Source organism: Stigmatopora nigra, chromosome 2 (genome assembly GCF_051989575.1).
Source record: "Stigmatopora nigra isolate UIUO_SnigA chromosome 2, RoL_Snig_1.1, whole genome shotgun sequence".
NCBI classification, from domain to species: Eukaryota; Metazoa; Chordata; class Actinopteri; order Syngnathiformes; family Syngnathidae; genus Stigmatopora; species Stigmatopora nigra.
The window spans coordinates 6,215,392-6,234,034 of NC_135509.1; the positions used below are offsets into that span (position 1 = coordinate 6,215,392).

At 36.3% G+C, this 18,643-nt stretch overlaps 1 protein-coding gene across 19 annotated transcripts in view; it reads left to right on the forward strand.

The window, feature by feature from the left end:
- The window catches only part of ptprk (protein tyrosine phosphatase receptor type K), a 66,893-nt gene that overhangs the window by 33,958 nt on the left and 14,292 nt on the right, over nt 1-18,643 (forward strand). For 15 of the 19 annotated variants that reach the window (XM_077737446.1, XM_077737467.1, XM_077737457.1 and 12 more), the window contains exons 10-22: nt 5,972-6,084; nt 6,165-6,345; nt 11,774-11,956; nt 12,046-12,165; nt 12,498-12,607; nt 12,706-12,907; nt 13,009-13,114; nt 13,324-13,396; nt 13,517-13,639; nt 13,750-13,824; nt 14,096-14,132; nt 17,155-17,290; nt 18,537-18,566. In XM_077737446.1, coding sequence (XP_077593572.1) covers nt 5,972-6,084; nt 6,165-6,345; nt 11,774-11,956; nt 12,046-12,165; nt 12,498-12,607; nt 12,706-12,907; nt 13,009-13,114; nt 13,324-13,396; nt 13,517-13,639; nt 13,750-13,824; nt 14,096-14,132; nt 17,155-17,290; nt 18,537-18,566 — 1,489 coding nt within the window. The remainder of the gene's footprint in view (nt 1-5,971; nt 6,085-6,164; nt 6,346-11,773; nt 11,957-12,045; nt 12,166-12,497; nt 12,608-12,705; nt 12,908-13,008; nt 13,115-13,323; nt 13,397-13,516; nt 13,640-13,749; nt 13,825-14,095; nt 14,133-17,154; nt 17,291-18,536; nt 18,567-18,643) is intronic. The other 4 variants (XM_077737555.1, XM_077737563.1, XM_077737586.1 and 1 more) reach the window with 1 other exon arrangement.

The following is an 18,643-nucleotide window of genomic DNA, read 5'->3' on the forward strand; positions in this document are numbered from 1 at the left end:
TTCTAACCAGTACGACACCCAGATAAATTCAAGCAATTAAACTTTAGGGTAAACAGTCATTTTACCTTTCGTCAAAATAAATATACTAAACTTGGGGAAAGCAATCTAAAAATAAATGGTAAAACTGTTTGCAACCCAAGGTTGCAATCATTTTCAAGTCAAAATAATAGTATTTTTTAGTTGTTTATGCTTGCATGGAACATTATAGAATCATATATTATATCTTTGCCTCTATTGACTAACAGGGACGCTTTGGGTGCGCGTCTGCGGGGGAGTACACACATGCTTCATCTGTCATGTGCAGTTGACATGTGGTTAATAAGGTGTCACCGATGTGTGTTTGGAAAAAGATTCTTTATTCATTCACATTGAATAGCTCACATATTAAAATGATCTCGCAGGGAGGGCATAGAAACACAGGCTAAAGGCAAGCGACATTCAGGGGTGACAGAAAGGGCCATGGATAGAATAGAGGGGGGAAAAAATGTTAAATGTAAATAGTCGCCTCATTATCCAAAGAATACACCCCATATCAGAATGAGTGCTATGTCTGAATATGTAAACAGGGGAATAGTCTCATATTTATTATTCTACGTACAAGTCGGGAGATGTGGAAAAAAAAAACATGATGAACATGAATATTAACTAACTCAGATAAGAGCATTTTTCATGGTCCATCACGATGTTTGAATTTTTGAGGCAACAAGCAAGATTAGTATGCGCACTCAAAATGATTGAGAAACATTTAAGAAAGATTTTTTTATTAAAATATTCACTGGAGGTGATCTTATTTGGTTAATGATGAGAAATAACATAAGTAGGTGGGAGAGAGGTCATGTGCAATTAAAAAGTAATTATTTTAGTAAGTTTCTAATGTATTTGCATCAGTTTGAGTACAATATCCCAATCTTTGGCTCAGGACGTGAAATTATAGTCTTTTACTCAACAAAATACTCAATTTTTGTTGAGTATGGTCACTGTTAGTCCGATGTATTATGCTTATCTACAAACATTTAGCAAAACATGCATATTTCTTATATTTTGCATGAATAGTTTTCTTTTGTTTATCCCCTTAAAAGGGAAAGTGATACACAGCAGGCGCCTGCTTTCCAATTAAAGAATGCTATCCTTATAGATGTGACAATAATGATAAAAAAACATGCAGATTCTAATGTGTTACATTGCAGGTGCATTTTATGCTTGAAATCAAGCTGTGAATGGATGCATAAGCAAGCATATCTGAGGAGTATAAGCAACCACAAAAATGGGTATATATTAATCTCATCTGGATGTGTGAAAGGTATCACAAAAAATTATGGTAGCTTGCGGGAATGTTGAAGGGGAGCAACTTCATGTTTATTTATTAAAAAAAATAGACGTAAAAGCACAGGGCAATGAAAGTATTGGGGGAAAAAATCATTCCTCTTAAAATATATGCAATTTTAATATTTATGCGGATCATATATACTTTATATGGACAGAAGAACTAAGCTGCATTAACACTGCGTTTATGCTGGGTATTTTTCTTTTAATACTCATCCCGCATTTAAATATATATCCCTTTGTGAAATCTGCTGAGGGAGTTGGGGGCGAAATTAGGCTTTGTGAAATGAATCTATGTTAATCTGGCAAAACAGACGAAAAGAAAGCAGGTGCGCTTCCAGATATGACTTGTATACATTGAAAAATGTTCAGCAGTGGGACATCGATCTATCTTTCATTTCCAGTGTCTGCAAGTGGTCCGCTGGGTGACTGTGAGATTGCCTGCTAGGATGTACACACAGGCCCAGTCCACAGATATTTATGTAGATGACAGAGATGTTCTATTATCTGCACCCCCCCACCCCTGTTGGTGTGTGCGCGGCCCGGTGTCTATCAAGATCAGAGCCCAGAACACATTTTTACGGGCACAAATGCATGATGGGAGTTCTGACTTGGGATTCTCACGTCACCCCTGTGGAGATGCGTTTGTCTTTGGCAAGCAGGCAGAACAAAGATCTTTGTTAGCAAATCTTTTTATTGGCAGCTTTTCACGTCTATTCATTGAATTTAGCTCACAAATAGACTTGTAGTTAGTAGTTTTTTTTTGTTCCATTATATAGAATAGAAATATGCGGGAAACTAATCTTTTGCCTCATTAATAGTCGGCAAAAAGGTTAGGAAATGTTGCCATTTATGAGGAAATATATATATAAATATATATATATATATATATATATATATATATATATATATATATATATATATATATATATATATATATATATATATATATATATATATATATATATATATATATATATATATATATATATATATATATATATATATATATATATATATATATATATATATATATATATATATATATAATATACATGCACATACATACACACACACTGTACAATAATTGTTTATGTGTGTGTCAGTAGTTGTTTTGTCAGAGTGCAGCTCTAATAAAGCCTTGCCCTCTGGTTCCTACTGTGACAGGGCACATCATCATGACACACACATACTCACCACGGTGCCAACTTGCATTATACACAAGCCATGGCCTAAAAAGCTCCTCCAATATTACTGTCACATGCACACACGTACAGCTGTGCTAAACCTTTATTGGGCCACTTCTAAATGTTGTTTTTACTGTTTTGATCTCAAATGGGCTTACATTACTCATCCAAGTGGTAGTGACAGTTAGGGCTTCAGGTGGTTCGAGAGTGCATAGAGAACCTTTGCTTTCTCTGGTTGGTGATCGTCACTACTTTGCACACATCCTTTCTTGATTCTGAGGTCCAATGTCCTCCAGTGCATCCGGAATTATGTCAGCTACGCTTTGTAAAAACTAAACTTTATTGACAAGTGTACTGACGTAGAATGCCAGTGCCTACCAGGCTCAAGTTACCAATGCTTTGAGCTGTTTTTCCTTCTTTGCCAATTTGAGCTTTTTCCTTACTTTCTTTTATTTTAACCTCAGGTTTTGCTCTCTTGTGAAAGTGCTGAATACATTAATTTTAGTTGAGGTATTTTGCCCTGAAATGTTGCTTTCCTTCTATTTATTGATTCAGTTTACATTTTTTAATCCCTTTAATGTATTATTAATATTATTATTATTATCTTTTCATTATTGATAGATTTTTGCATTTTTTACAATGCTTTTTTTGGTCTTTTTCTACCTTGCTTACAATGATTTTTTGTAGTTTTTTTAAATGTGGGTTTAATATTCATTTTTTTTCTTATTGGCAAGCCTTAGACAGAGAAATTATAATACAACATTAGTTAAAGGCAAAATTGCTCTGCATAAGAATTTAATAAAATGTGATGAGGGAAATCACAGATTAAGAACGAAAAGAGGCCCAGAGGCATCAATCAAATCTAAAGGAAGAAAACTCTACTCAAAGTATTTATTTTGTGTCAGAGTCAACAAAAATCTGACATTTCACCAGTATTTGTTTACTATCATTTACATGCGACCCCAAAAACTGATTCTTGCATGATTAATAATACAAACAAATGTGACAACAAACCCAACTCATCACATCAACGCCATTGATGATTTGTTAAATTTTTAGGTCAGCTGTACAAATGTCAAATAATTGAAAAAGAAAGTCTAGAAATCAAAAACAAGAAGACGACGACTTCAGCACTCGGTTCTCTGGAGTCACACGACCCATATAAACATCTTACTGTTTTATTTTTATGTCTATTATTTATGGTTTAGATTAAAATCTAGTTAATTTTTTTCCCATTGACACACAAACTTACAGATTAAACTGTTTTAATGCATGGATCTTTTTTGCTTTCACTTCCCACTTTTTTCCCCCATGTTGGGTTTATTTGATGCTGTCTCAAGCTGGCACATTGCTGACGTCATTAGTTTACCCAACTAGTTTCAACCTTCATTATTTCAATTCAAGGCAGCATACTGTCAAACTACAGTGTTTCATGTGACACTAAAAAGATCTTCTTAGCCTGACAGCCGCACTCAAATACACATTCAAAAGAACTGTAACACAAACAAACAAACATTCATATGCACACGTAGAAAGAAGAGAGATGTGACGGTACTGCACTATGTTATTAAGAGAAGTGCTGCCACCATGAACCCAAACGCACTATGTAAATAAGATATTTCTATTATAGGGTTGCAGAACAATCAGATTTTTCTGTGGCTTCATAAAGACAGATAGAAGCTATTTGATTTACTGGATGTGTGATCTATCTGCATATGTATGTGTGCAAGAAGTAATAATAAATATTAGTATTTTTGGATCTTTAGTACTAATAAGGGCAGCCCGGTGAATGAGTGGTTGGTGTGTCGGTCTCACAGTTGTGACCTCAAGGGTTTGATCCCTTGTCCGGAGCTTCCAAAGGGGATTTTGCATATTCTCTCTGGGCTTATGTGGGTTTTCTCTGGGTATTCCAATTTCCTCTCACCAAAAACATACATCATAGACTAGTTGTGTGTGAGCGTGGATGGTTGTCCGTCTCATTGTGCTACCAATTCAGGGTGTGTCCCACCTGCTGCCCAAAATCAGCTGGGATAGCCTCCAGCACCCCCTTTGACCCTTGTGAGGATAAGCGATACAGAAAATGAATGAATGAATAGTACTAATAATGTTAACATAGCTATCATGTCGAGTACAATCCCTGACAACAGGATACTTTATTTAATCCTTTGTGTGTATTTAAATATATCTAATACTACACCCACAAAAATAAAAAAAAACATTAGAAAGACTATTTGAGATATTTACTCCTTGCCAGTCCAAAGCTGAGCATTATTACCTTTCTAAAGGCACATTACATTGGATGATGCATTTTTTTTGCTTTACCATCACTTAAAATAGGTAGAATAAATCTTTTTTTCATCATATTTCTAACAGCTACTTTTGTTCAAAGCACTCCCAATGCCTTCTACTGAAGGTAGACTGTCTTTTGATGAGCTGCATCTTCAAAAAGTTGTGCTTGCTTTAATATTATGATCATTATAATTCAATGCACTTGTACACCATGCCAAGCAAACGAAGCGATGCATAAAACATCACATCTACAAGCTGCCGTTTGAAAATAAATCCAAATTATGTTCGGTAATGCGATACAGCGCTTTATAAAATACAATGTAGCATGATATTACTACTATTAGGAGAGAATGAATCGAGGTATAGGCCTGAAATTAATCTCTAAAAAGCATGGAGATAGACGTCCAGGTCTCACAACACTTCAGTACATCCAATATCCATTTGAACGTGTACCATTATATCACTCTATGTTGAATCTCTTCTGAATTTTATAGTTTTTTCTCACCTTCGATTGGTTTTAATGAGAGGAAGGCATTGTTCCAATGGTTTCGCCAGGCTCGGGTGTTCAAAATGTTCATCCCCTCAAGCCTAAAGAAGTTTGAATCAGAAATGTCTAAGCAAATGTTTGACAAGGCAGTGAACCAAAAATCCTTCATTATTGTGAGATTAAGGTAATACGGGAGGGTGTATTAATATAATGTAGTACATTTCACAAGCTGACTAGGGCTGGGTGATTCTAAAAATTCAGATCAATTGCAAGCAGATGTTTTATATTTAATTGACCATGATAAAAACTAACTTGTTTGGCATGGTTCCTACAATATTAGCCCGAAAAACAGTCCGATATTGGTGGTTGGGCGATCTATTCTTTTATTTTATATCTTTGTGCAACCATGCAATGGGTGAATTGTATAAAATGCTCAGGAATAAAAGCACATTTTTAAACAATCATGGAAAAAGATTGCTTTTGGGGGTCTACATACTTTTTATCAAGGTTTTCTTTGTTTAAATTATGCTTCACTTTTTCAACACCTTTTTATCACTGTGACTACAGTATATTTCTAGACAATGCTGTTCCTTTTCTTGCCTTTTTTAGTGTGTTATCATTCCCATGTGAGTCCCTGAAGGTTTTTTTTCATGTTGATTCTATTCATTGTTTTTTTTGCCCCCAGAGCCTCCACACCCCATAGCCCCACCCCAGTTGCTTGGCGTTGGGCCTACCTACCTGCTGATTCAGCTCAATGCTAACTCCATATTTGGAGATGGTCCCATTATACTCAAAGAGGTGTGTACTAACTGTCATATATGTATACATAAAATCTCTTTTAGGATGATGTTTGATAACTGAATATAAATTTTCTGAAGGTGGAGTACCGTATGACGTCAGGCAGTTGGATTGAGACTCATGCCGTCAACTCCCCCAACTATAAATTATGGCATCTTGACCCCGACACTGAGTACGAGATCAGAGTCTTACTCACCCGACCAGGAGAGGGTGGAACAGGAAAAGCTGGACCGCCTCTCATTACAAGGACCAAATGTGCAGGTAGGAATTAACGAAAGATATGTTCATGTAAAGCAGGGGTGTTGGTTCGTGGGCCGTGTTAATGTCAACTTGATTACAGGTGGGCCGGACCATTTTAGATATAGTTTTTAGATTTTTGTTAAAATAATTGGATTAAAAGTACTAGATTAAAAGCCCTGCATATTCAGTTCTTTTTATAGATCTAAAACAATGCTTATTTTAGCTTTTTATATATATGTTTATATACTACTAAATTATTTTTTAACTAAAAAATGCTTTAAAATTACAATTATTGATTTAATATCTGAAAATTTAATATACATCCATACTCATTTTAATTTGATCCTAAAACAGAAAGTCGGCACTCATGATTTACTTTCCCGGGCCACACAAAATGATGGGGCGGGCCAGATTTGGTCCCCGGGCCGCAACTTTGACACTGTAAACTCTAAACAAGAAACTTATAAAAAAAACATTTAAAATCAAGCTTTATATGCGCTTCCCAAATCCAAAAACTGAAAAAATCAAGAATATTTTCTTCATTAGTCTCTGTTAAACTTGGTCCAGCTTTGTCATTCACTCCTTCACTCTCTTCCCCTTTCTTCATTTTGTATTATTCTCTCGGTGGATCAATAGACAGAGGGCACAAACTCTGTCTGACATTTGTAGAAATAAACGTGTGAAATAAAAACACAGCTGGCCTGGGGGAGCAGGACAGAGCGAGGGAGACTTAGAAGAAAAGCAATGAGAAACAGAATGAGGCGCCAATGATAGGAGATGATGAAAATACACAGGAGTGAAAGCACACACGCGCCAAGAGGGATGGGGGTGTGATGAAACTTGTGAAGGAAAATGAAAAAGAGATGAAAATTCATAACTGCAGGGCTTGACTGATGTCCGCCACCGATGCTTTTGCGAGCGCGCGTGTGCACGTGTGTTATTGCTTATGTTTAGTGAGAGTGAGGGACTTCTTCCAAGGAACTGTGGTGTATTGAATAGTTCTTCTTTGGGACGGCCTGAAAATTAATCTATTCCTCACTTAGGTTTGTGTGACTGATGGCTATTGTAATCGACACAAAGTCTGCATATCATTCTATCAGCACGGGACAGAGTAATAGATTTCACTTGAAATGAACCCCTTTGTCCTTTAAGTAGAAAAGATTTGTGTAGATTGTGGCGACACTTATAGCTGAGAGGGGCAGTATTTAACTGGATGACAGGGTCTTTGGTTCAAATATGGTTCTTACTTGCATGAATCTTCAAGTTTCGTTTTTTTTTTACCCTGTATTACATCTTTTAACCAAAATTAATCCCATGATAATCTGCAGATGTATTTTCACGACTATAAGGCGCACTTAAAAGTCTTACATTTTCTCCAAAATAGACAGGGCGACATATAATCCAGTGTGCTTTATATATGGACAAAAAATTTGAATGTGTCATTCATTGAGGCTGCGCCTTATAATGCGGTGCACCTTATAGTCGTGAAAATACAGTAATATTACTATTTTCTTGTAATTGCACCAAATGTATCGCATAGTTGGTTTTTATCCATATATGTACTATACTTATGAATTCCTCTTGTGTTAGAGACAGTTAGTGACAAACTATACCATGTTAAATTGCCCAATATTTTGATTTTCCATCACATGTGGTTCCATCCCCATCAATGAATGATTGATTGAAGTCGATTTAAAAAATATTTCTCAATCCACATGGTCATTAATGTTCTAGAATTATCATCACATGGCATTTAACATTTAGAAAGCCAACATGAAACTAAGCAGTGTATTCCAATTGCAAAACCGCATGCTCTCTGACTTACGGTAAATACTAAAATGATGTCACACCATTTTTTTTGTGCACATATAAACAAATGCACACAAACACACCTTGATGTGGATTTGTGCGTGTGTCTTCCGATCCACACGGAGCACTAGAAATGTTATTTAAATGGTAATGATGCCTTCGCCTTCTCTGTTTGGTTAAGTTTGTCTGATCCCACCACCTGTAGTTTACTGAATATTTAACACAAACCCTGAAAAGAAAATGCATGCAAAATACACACAGATCAAATACTATCCTATATAAAAAGCTGAATCCAATACCAATTATGTTAATACCATGCAGTCATCACAGATGTTGAGATGCTAGTAATTATTGTATCTTCTCTCCACTTTTTTTTTTTTTTGCTTCTTTTTATTTTTTTTGTCCTTTCTCTCCTTTGCCACTTTTCTCGATTTTCCCTCTGTGGTGATTTATTACTCTTGTCTGAAGAGTGAAAAATAATAGAGTCGGAGTGAAGAGTTTGTAGTTGATGAAGTAGCTTTTAATCCAAAAGGCTGAACCTCCAAAATGCCTCAGTGTGAAAATGTTTTTTTTTTTAAACACACAAGCACAAATACACTCTCATATTAGAAGGTATTGCCGTTCACATACACACACACAGGAAAACATACGGGGTGTCACAGTATTTTTTGCTATTGATGCACAAGCTCAGCATCACATGGATTAATGGAAAAAAAACGGAAGTGCAGTCTCATATCTCTGCACACGAACACGTACTATATGGCAACCACACAAAAGGAGGTCTTTTAATGAAAGGCCTTTTGGAAAAAGTTGGAGTTCAATTTTCACTTCAGCCACCAAATAGGCTTGCGACTGACTACAAGCCATTTTCTGCCAACGCGATTAAAACTGTCCAGATGCATAGTACGGTGCTCTTTTATCAGAAAATACAGGTAAGATCAACTAAGTGGTTTTGAGTGGATAAAAGAGCATTTTTTTTGGTACTTGGTTGTTTTTTGATCTTATAAGAGTCATTCTTCTATGTCTTGAACTCTTGTGGTTGTCCTAATTACATAAAATATAATTAACCTGCGTCAAAGCAGATGTTGCACAGAGCTTGTAAGTGAAAATTTGCATCTTTTAGGCCCACTGAAATGGAATGAATCACTTTTTGTTTCTTCCTCATGACAGTGGAAGGATTACCAAGAACTAATTGGACAGATTAACTTGGATTTGGCTGCATTTTAAGTCAACCTTCCGTACTCCCTCCCACTCTTATCCTCACACCCGGTTTTCTTCAAAAAACATTTTTATTCAAGAGGCCTCTGGCTGCATGCATCCTTTTTCCCTGTGGTTTATGTTGAGATTTATTTTCTACCCTTAGTTTACTTCCATTTCATTTAGTTTCATTCCACTGGCTTTGTTTTAGGTTGTTTAATACCAACCTCTGGGTTTGGCTGATATGACGCTGGTCGTCCTTAGTGTTATTGTTGGGTGTTTATTGGTATTGTTGTTGTTTTTCAAAGCTCCCGACTGTGGAGAACAAAGCCTTTTTAGTTCCAACATGAATCCAACCGTTTGTCTGTTTACCGGAGGAGGGGAAAAGGGACAAGGCAGCCTCTGTGGTTTTCCATTGGACCAGGTCCCGTATGACTTTGGCCCCCTTCCAGATGAGTTATCGTCTCTCTGCGTCCCTCCTCCTGTTGTCTTACTTTCCCCTCATCCCCCATTCCCATTTTGACGATCCCTTTATCTTTCCTTTGCTCCCTTTTGCCTCGGTTTAATTTTCTTTCTTAAATGACTTGGTTATTTTCTTCCTTTGAGTAAATATTCATGCATGAGCTTCATTATGTCTTGGAAAATAAGCAGCATTTTGGTTAGTAGGAACTCAACTTTGAGCGCTCTGATCTAAACTGTCGTTGCACACTAAACTACATCAATTTGGATGCAGGTTCAAATGAACTTTTGTACATGGGTTCACATTAGCTGAAGTGTGAACCCAACATGAACCAAGTAGAAACTCAAATTCAAATGAGAGCAAAATCATCATATGTCTCGAACTGCTGTGCTTCTTCCTGTGTGTGTGGGTGTGCAATTTTTAAAAGACAGTTTATTTTAGAAGCCTTTCATGACATCTAAGCTGTTAAAACTCACAAAATATGAGATAATGAATGTATCACATAAAACGAGTAGCATTTTTTCTTTGGAAACTTTGACCCAAAAATACATCACAAACAGTGCAATAAGGACCAAATGTCCACAGAATATGTTTTTATTCCATTTTATCTGTACCTAACTATAACAATGGAATGCACATTCATTTGGGATGCCAGTAGAGTGTAAATGGTTTGAGGGAACATAAAAGAAAAATCAAATAAATATAGACACTGAAAACAACAACCATTAACATCTACTGGGACATTGTTAGGGAACTTAATGAAGAAAAAAAAGAACAAAGGGAAGTTTTTATGTCTTGAATGAAATAAGCATCAGTGAACGCTGCATCAGTTGTTGTTTTTTTTGTTATTGATTTTGACAAAAGAAGCCTAGAGATGGAGGAGGAATGACAGACAGGCACGGGTACAAAGGAGAGTCAACTATTTAAGTGTCATCTATTCATAAACAGCTTTTTCACGTGTACCGGCAATGGTGTTTTCACAGTCTAAAATTACCTGCCTAGATGTATTCCTCCTTTTATGTCCATCTTTTTTTTATTATCTTTTTGTTTTCTCATGTCGTTATGTGTTTCTATTAGTGAGTCATTTAAATCTAAATGTCAAACTACAGTAGCCTTGTGTGTGTCTGAGAGAGAGGAGAGTCTTGCCCTTGACAATGCATTCTTATCAGTGGCACGGAGGGTTTGTATATAAGACATACAATTCAGAGGAGATTACACTGATTTACAATATTGTCACGGAGATTTTGCCAATACAAAGCAATAAACAATAGCAAGCCTAATCTAAGGTCAACCAAAGATTGGCCTAAAACTGAGAGACACACTTTGAGCAAGATTAACCAGGGTTATGGCTCCAGGCACACATACTAGCACATATTTATGGGAAATAACAGTGTGTCAAAGATGTGTCTTGTTTGTGTGTTGAGCGACGGACAGATAATGGCTTTTCAACAAAAGCGACAAGTTTTGTCCTTGTACTGTCTCCTCTAAAAATGGATGACATGAATTGAATGGATGGAGTAAAACGTTTTTTTTTCCAATTAACAGGAGCTTTGTTTTATGAAGCATTTAAAAGACATGGATTCACATTGGTTACAATCTGACAAAGAAAACACAAATGACATGTGATAATTTTCTTCAATCACAATGCACTTACCAATAGTATCTAAAGTACAAATGTTTTCCTAGTGTAATTTAATTAATGTCAGGAACTGTCAAAACGATGAATTGTCTTTTAACCCCTGCTGGAAAGCTGTCTTAAATAAAAATGTACTTGTAACTGGATGGCAGGTCCTCATAGGTTGATTGATAGACATTGTAGCTTTGCCTATAATAATGAAACACATGTTAGATTACTGCATTTGTACATACTGTGCAGCCCTAATCATAGCAACTAAAGTGACAAGCATAATATTGTAGACAGTGGCCTTTTTCCCCTGTTGTCATCTTTGTTTTTTGTTTCACTCAATGTACGTTTCTCAACAGAACCCATGCGGACTCCAAAGAGACTAAAGATCGCCGAGACCCGGTCCCGTCTGATAGCGGTGGATTGGGAATCATTGGGTTACAACATAACCCGCTGTCATACCTTTAATGTCACCATCTGCTACCACTATATGACTGCTAACAATCACAGCAAGGCTGACTGTCTGGACATGGACCCCAAAGGTACACAATCAACTTGACGCCTACTAGCTCAAAACAATATTGCTACCATTTTTCGCATGTTCTCATAGTTGACTTATCTTTTTTTGCAGCACCTCGCCATATTGTAGGAAATCTGCCACCTTACACCAACGTCAGTCTGAAGATGATATTGACCAATCCAGAAGGACGAAAGGAGAGTGATGAAACAATCATCCAAACTGATGAAGATGGTGAGATTGACATGTTTGTCTATAGAAATATTTGTAAAATAATATTATTATAAGTTCCTTAAAGACAGGCAATAATATATCCAGTTTTTTTTAATTAGCCCTTTTACAAAAATAGATGATCATTATAGACATCTAGTCACTAAATGTCAGAGGCTCTGCTCATGAATAACAAAGGGATAGATAAAACTTGGTAGTGTACCTACTTCACCATTTTACCTTTTGAATTTTGGTTCCTAAAAAGCCTACAAAAAGCATACAATTCTCAAAAGCCACTTTCAATTTCATACCAATTTAGTAGCACACTTTTTTTCTGTTTATCTTTGCCTTTACAGTTCCAGGCCCAGTTCCCACTCAGTCTGTGAGAGCCACACCATTTGAAGATAGAATTCTTCTTTACTGGAAAGAACCATCTGAGCCCAATGGAATAATCATACAATATGAGGTAGTTATCAGGAAATATATAACTAGATCTATTATAAAGATGTATAGTATATTTACAGCTCAATGGCACTCCATGTTTCCCTCTCTGCACCACCTCAGATTGGCTACAGCGGTCTGCGTTCTTTCGATCCATCGGTGCCCCTGCAGAGGCCTGGACTGATGGTGCCTCTACCCTCCAACACCACCCATCACCTCTTCTCACAGCTACACCCAGGGGTCACTTACCAGCTCTCTATTCGAGCATCCACCTCCAAGGGATTTGGTCCTGCAACCACTCTGAATGTGACTACTAATATCTCGGGTAGGTTTTACATTTATTGATCCATGTATAAGTTCTTTACCCTAAAACAGAAAGATACTAACTTTATATAACTGCCATGTAAATGTGCCATCTGCCTTTAGCTCCAACTATAGAAGAGTATGATGGATCAGAAGCCTTTTTAAATGAAACTGCAACAACCATTACTGTTCTGCTGAAACCTGCACAGGCTAAGGGAGCACCTATAAGGTAATAATGCATACCACAAAATATAAGCACGTGGTCCAATAAAAAATACATATTTAGATTTGCAAAGCAACTGTAAAGGTTTTTCAGGATTAGCAGTTGAAACAATGTAATGAATGAAGCTTTTCCATCAACCTTATTGTTTATCATAGGTAAACATCTACATACATACTGCAATGTATTCATTTTCATTTCATTTATTATGTTCCCAGTGCATACCAGATAGTAGTGGAGGAAGTAAATCCACGTAGAACCCGTCGCCAAGCTTCATCGGACTGTTTTGAGGTAAATAAAAACAACTACAACACTATAAGAATGTTTTTATTTGTTAAATGGTCAACATGATTGAGATATATCTTTGTATGTACAGTATATTGATGTTTTACTCCATATCCTCTCATCCAGGTTCCAGTTTCTTATCACAGTGCATCTACTGGTGGATCCCCCTATTATTATGCCGCACAACTGTCACCCAGCAATCTCCCTGAGCCCCTCCCATTCACAGTTGGAGACAACAAGACATACCAGGCATGTCTCATTCTGTTTACCCACATATTTATTTGGTGGGGTGGCCCACATTTTGGGAATGCCAAAGTGAAAAACTGTTGTATGACCGTCAATTGCTTTTTAATCCCTAGGGTTTTTGGAACCCTCCATTGGCTCCTAGGAAGAACTACAACATCTATCTTCAAGCTGTTAGCAGCACTGAGCGGGTAAACACTCATGCCACTATATTTTCCCATTGGTCTCCCATTCAGTATAAAGTGGCTTGCAAAGGTTTGACCTTCTGGGGTATTCCAAAACCATTCTACGCCTGTGTGTACTGATTTCTCATGTTAGAATTGACCTTCATTGCCACTTTTATAATGTCAAGCAGTTCTTTAGGTTCTCTAAACTCTAAAAATATGTAATTTCTTAATAAGTTGTTGTTTTTAGTACAATGACTCATTGCTTTATTTTTATACATATTTTTTTTACCTTTAGGAAACAAAAACCCAGTGTTTGAGGCTAGCTACCAAAGGTAAGACATATACTATATAATGACATTGTAACATTTTTAATACTCTTTGATTCATAACAAAATGAAATGAGTGCATTTAGATGTTTTTCTCTTACTCTTAAGGTTTTTTTTCTTTTTAATAACAGATTTTTGTCAAGTGTATTAACAAGTCATCATCCTCTTAGCCACTGGAGTGCTCCATAAGAGCAGAGATCCGCATCACGGGATATAATGCCAGAGAGAGAGAAATGTATTTGTGTCAGTGTGTATGGATGCATGTTCAGAGGATCAGCTTGAATGCCGTCTAAATGTGAGGTTGTTTATCCGGGGCCATATGTTTGACACCCTTAATACACTGGTTTTAAAAGGTGCTCTGGAAAATACACACAATAGATGTTTTTGAGGAAAGAGTAGAGTATAGTGTCTTGCATTTTTTGTTTTTGTTTTTTAAAGGCGTTATTTTATTTTATTTAAATGTCTAACTGGAAAGGTCAAGCTATCGCACACAGCAATTGTTATTGCAATTTAAAAAAAAAAGAATATTTTCAACCCCCAATGAACCAACAGACCTGGTTCTGCCCTGCTAGACCTTGAAGGATTGTTAAACTAGACTGTAAAAAAAGAACATTATTTCGAGTACAATCAAGCCTTAATGGCCGCAGAATGAATCATTAAAGCGGATTTAGTTTGGTGTTCCATAACGACCGAGGTATGGACCAAAAAGACAGATAAAAAAGTCACAAGGTTCCTTGTACAGTTGGTATTGTTCAGCTGTTGTCGGAATCCAGCTTTTTAATTTTTTTTAACAATAAATAACAGTTACTTGGATGTTAGGAAATGCTTCCATCTTGCAATTATATGAATTAGACTTGTTTTCAGTTCCGTAACTGTCTCAAGTGAGCAACCACCTACTGAACCTTATTACAGCCAGTTCAATAGCAAGTGTGACTTTTGTCACCATGTTGGCAATTGGACCTTTGCCTTTTGACTAGCTGGAATTCTTATTGTAGTCACAGACCCCATAGTAGTCTATATGGGGGTATATGTATCCCTACAACAGGGTTTTAAAGTGTTGTAGTACTGTGAATTAGATTGTTTTTGTGTGTTGTTAGTTGACAATATGATTGGGAAAATATATTTGTGGTTGTGTGTTAGAGGAATTCAGAGTGTGTGTTGGAGAGCAATCCATTAAAATCTTGAATTCTGTCCTCTCATATAGTTACAGACAGGAAAGTTCATGCAAGGAATACTGTTAGGCCCCAAGTGGGGGCTCAGTTCCATTTTGTATGGTGTCTTGTTTTTGTTCAAGTTAGGAGGACAATCACGGGAGTTCATGTTACCAATGTCTTCATATTGCAAGTGTTTACTGGTGGTTTTGTGTCTTAAATAGGCCATTTGTCCCTTTTCTTGTGTGGCCTGGTGAATTGGAAATAGGAGCAAAGTGACAGAATTGTAATTTTCATGTAGTGACAAGGGAGAAAGGCACACTAATGGTCATAGAGGTCAGACAACTGTCCCTTCCTTTCTCTCTTTGCCCGTCTGCAAGTGTACGCCCACTGAAGCGTGCATCCGGGAAGGAGAATTAAAGTGTTGGTGGTCCTATTAGGTCATCTTGGCTATTGTATATTGTCATCACTGCCTCAGGGACATTTTGCTCCGTGTGTACTGTATGTAGTATGTGCTAGTTTTAGTGTACTGACCTGGATAATATTTTATAGGAATTAAAAGCTACTGCCGGCGTTATGAGGTCATACGTGGGACCTTCTAAATTCTGTTTTTTATTGTTGTCTTTACTCTTGTCTCTATTAGTCGCACTATAACCTGCTGTGACCGGGTTACCTATGTTATCTATTTTAAGCATACTATAATGTTTATTTAATCCCACATTTTGGATAAAATTGCTAATATATGCTGTGTAATTAAAACAAAACATAAACGGCCTTCTAAAAATGCATGAAAGGAACTATTTTAAAGCAAATTGATACTGTAATTAAATGTTAATCTTGGTAAAAAAAAACATGGCAGTATGAAAAATGTATACTTATATTTTTGCATCCCCATTTAAGTATTAAAAAGAAAACAATTATTATATATTATAGATATAATTTGAAACTTTTTGATGTACACTTCCCCATATAATTTAGTAATACATACATTGACACTTTTTTTTAATCATTGAAACAATTTGTTTCACCATCAAGAAAGGTCACAGACCTTAATTTGAAAAATGATCTTTTATTCATGTCGCTATCTATTAATATTCCATAGTTATTTCTTTTCATCAGAATGTAGTTAACTGGAAAGTTTAGGCTATAGACTAACATAACATAGCATAAATGTTTATTTGATGGAATATACCATACTGTGAATGGGCCAGATATGCCTAAATCATCTGTAAATCCACAATTATTGTTTAATAAATCAAAATAAGTTACTATCTAGCTCCCAAACAATCAAAAGAACAGAAAAAACAAGGCATGTTGAAGTTTATTTTATCCAGTACAATTTATACTATAGTCAAATAATAACATTGCATAATGTTGTCGGGTCAGATTGAGCATTTTCTAGTGATCTCTGCATCAGAACAAAATTTATAGCCAAATAATATGCTTACAAACAAGGAAGCAGATGAAAGAACAAGCGATTATGTTTATCTTGTTGATATTTGGCATTGGAAGAGGATTAGAGTTCGACGGATACACCGCATGAAATCTAGTTTTGCGCTTGTCTTTATTTGGGATTATTTGGATTATTGTAATACACTTATGTTCTCACATTTCAGTACAATCTATTCTGGTGTTATGAGATCACTAAATAGAGATTAGAAGCATCAAAACCGCCTTATGCTTTTGTGATCAACAGGATAACAACAACGTAGTGTTTACTTTGTTTTTAAACCCATTTTCTGTGTTTTTTATTATTGTTTGCGGAAGAGTTATTTTTTTAAAGATACCTTTGAATGAATAACGGTTTCCATTAAAGCTATTATAAATATTTCAGAGTTGAATAAGAAGTTTTGACTGGTCTTGTTATTATGCTAAAGGTGCAACTGAGGAACCCGAAGTCATTCCTGACCCCGCCAAACAGACGGACCGTGTGGTGAAGATTGCCGGTATCAGCGCTGGTGTGCTCGTCTTCATCCTCCTGGTGCTTGTAGCCATCTTATTGGTCAAGAAAAGGTGAGTGACATCCCCAAAACATTCCCGTCGCTTCACCGTGCAAGTTTGCAGGTGAAAGAACGCACACAGGCAAAAATGTGCTTATGAATTCATTCTCTTGTGATGGTCTCAGCATTTGCTGTAGAAACACCATATTCCATTCATCCATCATGAATGTTGTTGATCTCCCTGTAGAAATCCTTTTATTTATTTTTTTAAAGGATATATTGTCTAAAAGTCGTAACTTCTGCCGAGTAGACAAAGGAAACAATAGCAAAAGTAAGAAAAAAAATCTAATATCAGTAAGCTGGTAAAAACATTAATATAAGCAGATGAGTCCATAATGAGTCACTCAAAAAATATTGTTCTTTAGGACGTGGTGTCGCTTTTGGTGTTGATTTGTATCAATGTAATTAATAGGGCACATATTCAATGCAATCATGTATACAACTAACTATATCACATGATCATACCAGGTTGTTTAAAGAATCTAATGTGATGAACAGGTTTTAATTTTTAAACCTATTGAAACATACTGACCATATTTATTTGTCATTAGTGTATGTGCCAGAGTGGTGTAGTACCTGAGTGCAGAGCGTCACCATGTGGCGATTGAACGCACATACACACAGTACATACAAATGGGGATATTTTTTCAATACAAATCCATTGTGAAGTCCACACTGACTTTGCAGGTCAGAGGCATGGCCCCATCCTTAACTGTTCCTTATCCAATGTCAGGGAACATATAGACTACTGATAACTGGAATATAATTCAGAGCATTCAAACATTTACAAATCTGTCAAACTTTATGGGGCGGATTCATTGCATTTTTCCTTGATTCATGTGAACGTTGATAAAATCTTGACACTTGTTTTTGGTAAACAATCTTTGGGGAGATCAATATCCATTGTCACCAAACCTGCCTTACAACTATGAGCAATACTGCATCTTTAAAATGGTGGGAGAAGATGGAAAAGCTATAACATCATATATTTCAGAGATTATAATAGTGGGGGGAATCTTATTGAGATTATTGTTGTGAGTCGCAGTTGAATTTATTTATTTTTTCATAGTTTGCTATAAGATTTGAACCTGACATTGAAAATATTGGGCTTTTGCGTTGAATTTTAGTTTTTTTTTGCATGACCCAAAGGTGCTTTCTTCTGTTTATGTTGTTGCTGGTTGGGACAGGACAGTATTGTCCTCATTTGCATATTCATGACCATTATGTCTCTTTGCTTTCTGATTGGCTCACAACCCCAGGAGGACCTACTATTCATACTCTTATTACCTGTAAGTAAACAAAGCCAGCCAACTATCAGCTGTGTCCAGCTGCTGATCTCTTACTGGGCTAATTAGTGGCTAGATGT